Consider the following 6,844-nt stretch of genomic DNA (forward strand, 5'->3'; position numbering starts at 1 on the left):
GACTGTGAAATATTTAATTAGAAAGAATGCACACAACAAAGTGACGTCTTTTATTTTCCAGATGTAACGTTACTCAAGCTCATTCTTTCACTTCCCGGCTGATAAAAATAGTCCCCGGATGAAACACACGAGGGTAATGTCACATTTGTGTGTGGAATATTAACTACTAATTATTTACCAGGCTAGCTTGCAAGTCAATGTAACAGCAGACGCATGGGCGTCGCCACCATATATTTAGGGGAGGTCGGGACCCCCCCACCTTATAAAAAAAGTCATCACACCCACCGCACACACGAGCACCAAAGGAACAGGGGTGGACTGGTCATCGGTCATATCTTCAGATGTTACATCATGAATTATGGACGTATACGGCCCTCAGCCACAACACTGCCGTTAAACGCATCCGCAGACAGCGTTAAACGCCGGAGCTCTGGCCCGGTAGTCAGACTGCATTATAAAAATGTTAGCATAACAATGATAGGCCTATTTCATTCTCATTTTCATTTCTAGGAAATATATATATGTCAGATGCTGCTGACGCCCCTTGGTTATGGTTAGGGTTGGGGTTGGTCTCTACGACCCTCCGTTCCCGAGATATAATTAAATATATTTTTTTTTACCGTGGCTGTACCCCCCACATTTGCCAAATTTAAAATTTTGTGCATGACGGGTCTAATTGTCCAGCGCTCCTTTCATTGCTGCACGATCAAAGCCGTTCCACTTTATCAAGTGAATACCCACAGCAATACGAATCCACTCCGTGTTTTCCTGGTTTTCTACACACACACTTACATTTAGGGTATTTAGCAGACTCTTTTGTCCAAAGCGACACACACACACACCTGCAGCACACACATTAACAAAAACATGTTAGAATGCACCAGAATGGGGGAAAGTGCATCTACTTAATTGCTACATTTTCTGGGGGAGGACGACAGATGTAGTTCTGAATCCCCTGTAAATCCACAACGCTTTTTTCTATCTTTTCTTTTCTTTTCCTTTTTTACAGATTTTTAGAAACAAAGAAGATGAAATGTGTCAACTTGTGAGCTTCATAGTATATAGTGCTGTTTCACCTGTTTCCGATCTTTATGCTAAGCTAAGTGGTTGTCGCCCTTTAATATAAACCATATGAACGCGGTATCCGTCTCCTCATCTAACCCTCTGCAACACAAATACACACATTTCCTTTAAATGCCAAACGATTGACATACAGAAGGTTGGGATATTCTACCACAACAACAACAAAAAACAATATATGAAATTACATCGTAGTGGCCACGTCTGCCTGACCGAGCCGCGGAGAAGCAGAGCCCCATGGGACTCTGGGAAATGTCACTCCTCACCCAGCTGAGCCTTTGACATACAACCCCATTTTCTATCCAGCGACAGGAGTTACGACCCTGTCAGAGCAGCTGTGGCAAAGCTCACTGTTATAGTGTGTGTGTGTGTGTGTGTGTGTGTGTGTGTGTGTGTGTGTGTGTGTGCGTGTGTGTGTGTGTGTGTGTGTGTGTGTGTGTGTGTGTGTGTGTGTGTGTGTGTGTGTGTGCACTCGGGCATATAAGGGAATGTAACCTATATGTCAGTCTGCAGATAGTTCATCAGTAACCATGCAACATAGCTTTGCACCCCCATCATCTTATCTCTCAACAGCTTCCTCCTCATGCAGGAGATGTCTGATGGGTTGATTGTGTGTGTGTGTGTGTGTGTGTGTGTGTGTGTGTGTGTGTTTGTGTGCTGCCATGTCTGATAGATGATGCGCTTACGCCGTAATGAGCCACGCCGCACTGCAACCGTTTCCCCTCCAACTCCCCGAGAGGGTTTCGGATGGCGGTGCTCGTCCTTAAATCATCTTCCCCTCTGGTTCCTGATCCTCAACGGTCTCGCCGCCTCGGCTGCAGGCGCCGATACGTCAGGGGGGGGGGGATGAATGTCAGGACCGCACGGATCACTTGCTACTGACCTCTTCGTTGGTTTACATCAAATGTACGTCTTTGTTGGCCTGCACAAATCTAATTAAAACAATATTTTAAAAATACCAATTAATCATCAGTTTTGAGGGAAATTTCTTTTTCCTTTCTCGAGTTAAAAGAAAAAAATAAATCACACATCATATAAAACGATAAAGAACGATATGTCCCATCCCTGGTAAAGTCTGGGACGATGTGACATAAAGAGGACAGCGAGGGAACTTGATTTAAAGGAACACTTTGACATTTTAAGGGGGAATCGGATGGGAAGACATAAACCCCTTAGATTATGCTAAGCTAACCAGCTACTGGCTGTAACTTCACATCTATTTACCATACATGTACTCTTGTAATATAGCAGGAAAAGCCCAAATTACTGAACTATTGACCTTAACCGGTTATAGTGGGTCATATGCCAAAGAGCAAACACTTTGACATTTCAGTTTTCGCTTTCTTGTTAAATAAGGTCAATAAACAACTCTGTAGGGTTAATAAACATCGACAGCCAGCAGACATTTGACCTAGCTTAGCATAAAGACTGGAAACAGAGGGAAGATAGCGAGCCTACATCTGTCGAGATCTAACTATCCCTTCAAACATTGTCTGCAGCACGAGACAGGACATGGTTTAATCTGGAAAAATAAGGTGCAGCCTTTTGTCAAAGCTTCATGGCGGTGCATGAATTCCACCGCGGGCTGTGCATCGTAATCACGCCTCGGAGCAACAAGCCACGGATGACAGGCTCAATACGCTCAATATGAGAATAATCTGATTTACAGAGACATGGAATGTACATGGGCCAATATTTGATGAGTGCATATCTGTATGAGAGAGGGAGAGAGAGGAGAGAGAGGTTGGCAGCCCTTTTGGTTTATCCCAAAGACGATCAACCATGATTCCATTTCCAGCCGCAGAAAAATCAATGTCGGAGCAGACGAGACCGGCTGATGCAGATTAAATCCTCACAATTTCCTCACTTCTTATTGTGCAAAGGTGAAGGATAAAGAGGTCACAAGTCCTGGCTGTTTCCTGTGTGTGTGTGTGTGTGTGTGTGTGTGTGTGTGTGTGTGTGTGTGTGTGTGTGTGTCTGTGTGTGTGTGTGTGAGACAGCAGCACACGGCGACGGAGATGCCGATAAGAGCCGCTATCGGTCGACGGGAGAGACTAAGCAAATAGAATAATGGAGGTCAGGGTGGATGGATGGATACGGGGAAAATAAAAGGATAAAACCATTAAGATGAGTTTAAGAAAGTAGTTACCAGGTGGAGATTAGCTGTTGAGTCCTAAACCTGGAAATGAGTTAGCGTTTCAACACTTTTCGGTTCCCTCGTCTCTTTTTTTAACAGGTTTTCGTCTAGATAACTGAAGGTCTGTGGTTTACATAAGATATTCTAACGTTTGGTCTTTAAAAAGGAGCTAAACAAGACAACAAAACAGGTTAACAATCACCATCACACTGATGAGTTTGCAGCCTCGTTGTGAATCTAATATTTTTTAGCTTTTTACTTCTGCCGATGCCTTTGCGCTTCACATGTAAGAATCATAAACCCGTGTTCGCCAATAAAGAGCTCATTTTCTGCAATATTAAACAAAAAAAATCCAATGCAGAATCCTGCTGGCTTTTGGTCAAGTGAAGCAGTGCGATGCTAACTGGTTGTCCTCCGAAAATAGATCCTGTACGACTAAATTTAGTTAGAACAGTTAAACAGTTACGCACTACGTTAGCTCGTGGCTAGGCTAACGTTACATTACCTGCTTTAGACGGATAGAAGACGTATAAAAGAGGTAGAATACGTTGACTCTTTCCTGAGGCTTGATCAAAATGCTGTTTACTAATGATATAAACTGAAAATACTTAAATATGTATTTCCTTCTCACTGTAAACTGAAGATTATCTGAAGTGTTTAAATAAAGTGAAGATCTCCAGATTGGCATTGAGGTTATAGTTTTGTTTTCTTATTTAAGTCCTCAATCATTTTACAACTATAAACCTTGGGACATTTATTTAAAGGTACAACATAAATTTACCTAATCAATAGATTTTTACATGCAAAAGATTTACAGGGCTGCTGGAGTACGCTAGCGTGGCAATCCGACCACAAATCCCGACATTTATTTTCAGACAGAACAATACAGAGTGACAAGTTTTCAAAATGAATCATGCATGTACCGGGATGATGCGTTGGAAATGTGGGCGTTTGTGTGTCTGTTTGGGGGGGAAGGGGGATCCCTTAAGGCCACGTTCATGTTTAAGTGGTACAACATCCAACATCCACGGGATTGTTGTGACAACGTACAAAAAAGTTCCGTTTGATGTAAATCTGCATGAATGCATCTGCAATTTTTAAAATTGAGGTAAAACTGATTTGATTTGTATTATTTTGTCGAGCTACGGTTAATAACCACAAGGAATAACGCTGTAGAATAATAATCGTGGACTTATCAGTGTGACGTGAACTACCGTGTCCCCGACCCGAGACATAAGTTTATGTTATCGTTCTTTCTCAAGACAAAATAGATCCACACGCTGCTGAAAGTTTGATTAAAGTACCCAAATAAACTCTTGTTCTACTTTGATTCGGCTCCTTGAACTCATCGGCATGAAACAATTGTTAGATGGGAATAAAGCAAAAAACAGAAATCAAATAACTCACTTGAAAATGAATGAATACAAATCAAAGGTCTAATAATATAACATGATTAACATGGAAATAAACACTGACATGAAAAATTAACTTCAGACGTATTTATTTAAATAAAAGATTTGAAGAAAAAGTAAGACAATAACAAATACAGAATTCAGTCAATAATTTATACAGCACCAATAGGCAACTTTGACAAACATTTTTTGTTTTCTGCGTCAGTAACATTCTTCAGTTTTATTAGGATGAAGGATATGTACAACGAAACCGGTCTGCCCGTCAAAAAAAGAGCAAGAGAGAGAAAAAATAAAATGTAAAATGACGGCTGTGTATTTGAATCAAATGGAGCTCGTCAAGCTCGTCACCTTCGCAGAAGCTTCTCTGTAATGCTACAAATAAAAAAAGGTGAGGCACCCTCTCAGAGAGCCATCACCCCCCCTCCCCCCCTGTGCGAGGAACCCCGCTCACGCCTGCACCCCTGCTCACACTGTTGCTAGGCAACGTGTAAAATCCCAGTCTTCTGTACATCCAGAGAACACCGGGGCTTCTTGGTGCAGACCTACAAATCATCAAAAGTCCTCCATTAGCTGAGCTGTCAACAGCCGCTAACGCCAGAAGACTGGAGTGGATACAACGAACAACGTCAACAAACAGCAAAGACAACCACAAGCAAGTCAAAACATCCAAAAAACTAAAATACCTTATTTTATAAATGAAAATGAAGCATAAAAAAAGGAAGACAGGACCAGCCTGTTTTGTGTGTGATTCAATTTTGACGTTCCCCACTTTCATCTCGGGGACATTTTGGCGTCTTTAGGCTTCCATACAAACACGCTATCTAAGTACGTCCGAAAACCTCAGCATGAAACCGTAAAGTACATGAATTGCATACTATTTATAAATATCACAGTATGCAAAACACTGGACATGATCGGCTGGGCATTAATATCCCACAATGCAATAGGGTAATGATGGTTAACAGACAATTGGAAGTTTAGCAACGGTGTTATAGTTTTTAGTGTTTTCCTTCGGTTGCATTTATGCTTCAAAAATCATAGAAAAAAAGTGTTATTCGATTGTGAAGATCATTTTCACCTCACAAAAACACGCAATAAACGAGAATATTTTCTCGAGGGGAACCAGAGTGATGATAACCAACAAAATATACCATCAATGATGCAAAGGATTGTAAAAAAAGGGACTCCTTTTGGTACAAAAAGTTTGGTTTATCTTATAAAAGACAAAGAAAAACACACATCCAGCAGAGCAGCTCTTAAAGTAGCGGAGGAACCTGGAGATGACTATAATGGAGCCTTGGATCTGATGAAAACATGCTTAGATGGTCTTGACGTGGACCAGGGTCGTTGTGTTGTCGCTGCATGCCCCCCCCCCCCCCCCCCCATGAGAGTGCTGAGTCACACTGCGACTCCTTTTCAGACGAGCTCTCGGTTTGTCCTCCCAACTGCTTTTTGCAAACTCTCCTTTGCCAAATCCCCTTTTTTTTTCTCCTCAACTGTCAGCTCTCATTTCCAAGCCAAATACTGTGAATGGGGGGGGGGGGGGGGGGCATATCTTCCAAGGACTGCTGGTTTAATTCCCCCGAGATACCCACTTCTTATCACCATCATATCTGTTTTACATTTCGTCTGGTTGCGACCTTAAAGAGACATTCAGAAGAGATGGATGGGGAGAGAGGGTGGGGGGGGGGGGATCTCATCAGGGTAATGCAGTCGAATGATGCGTTTGCAACCATTTGGGAAAGAGGAGGCACTGACCTTCTTCACAGATTCCTCACAGCAACCTTCATGTGAGGAATCTTAACGGGTCTTAAAGTGCATGTTTTGCTCTCTTTGTTCAGTTGTTGTTTTTTTAAAGTAGATCAGAAATATTTTTCCCCACCCCACTCGTCTCTGCTGTGTGCTGGTGACATGTCATGATCAAAAGGTTCAGTGTCAGAGTTGGATATAGAGAGTGGAGCAAACCTTTTTCTTAAAGTGGTTGACGTGGAGATGGGGAGGATGTCAACCCCCCCCCCCCCCGTCTCCAAACCACCTGCTAGTCCTCCACCTTCAGCGTTCACATGATGGAGCAGCTCTTGGACTTGTCCTTGCTGAAGGTGGAGGAGAGCAGCTCCGTCTTGCCGGGCAGGTTCAGGAGTCTCTTGGAGAGGCCGCGGACGGGGCTGGGTTTGCTGGCCGGCTGCAGCTTGTTCATGCACGCCAGGGCGGCGCT

General features: G+C 42.8%; 1 protein-coding gene across 1 annotated transcript in view; it reads right to left on the reverse strand.

Annotated features, from left to right (window-relative positions):
* Positions 1 to 6,240: 6,240 nt before the first annotated feature.
* The window catches only part of LOC311017298 (rho-related GTP-binding protein Rho6-like), a 6,451-nt gene continuing 5,847 nt past the window's right edge, over positions 6,241 to 6,844 (reverse strand). Inside the window, exon 5 of the mRNA XM_084015547.1 lies at positions 6,241 to 6,844. This exon is cut by the window's right edge and continues 90 nt beyond it. Within this exon, the coding sequence (XP_083871673.1) occupies positions 6,689 to 6,844 (156 nt within the window). The 3' untranslated portion in view covers positions 6,241 to 6,688.

This window comes from Eutrigla gurnardus, assembly GCF_963514095.1.
Source record: "Eutrigla gurnardus genome assembly, chromosome: 8".
NCBI classification, from domain to species: Eukaryota; Metazoa; Chordata; class Actinopteri; order Perciformes; family Triglidae; genus Eutrigla; species Eutrigla gurnardus.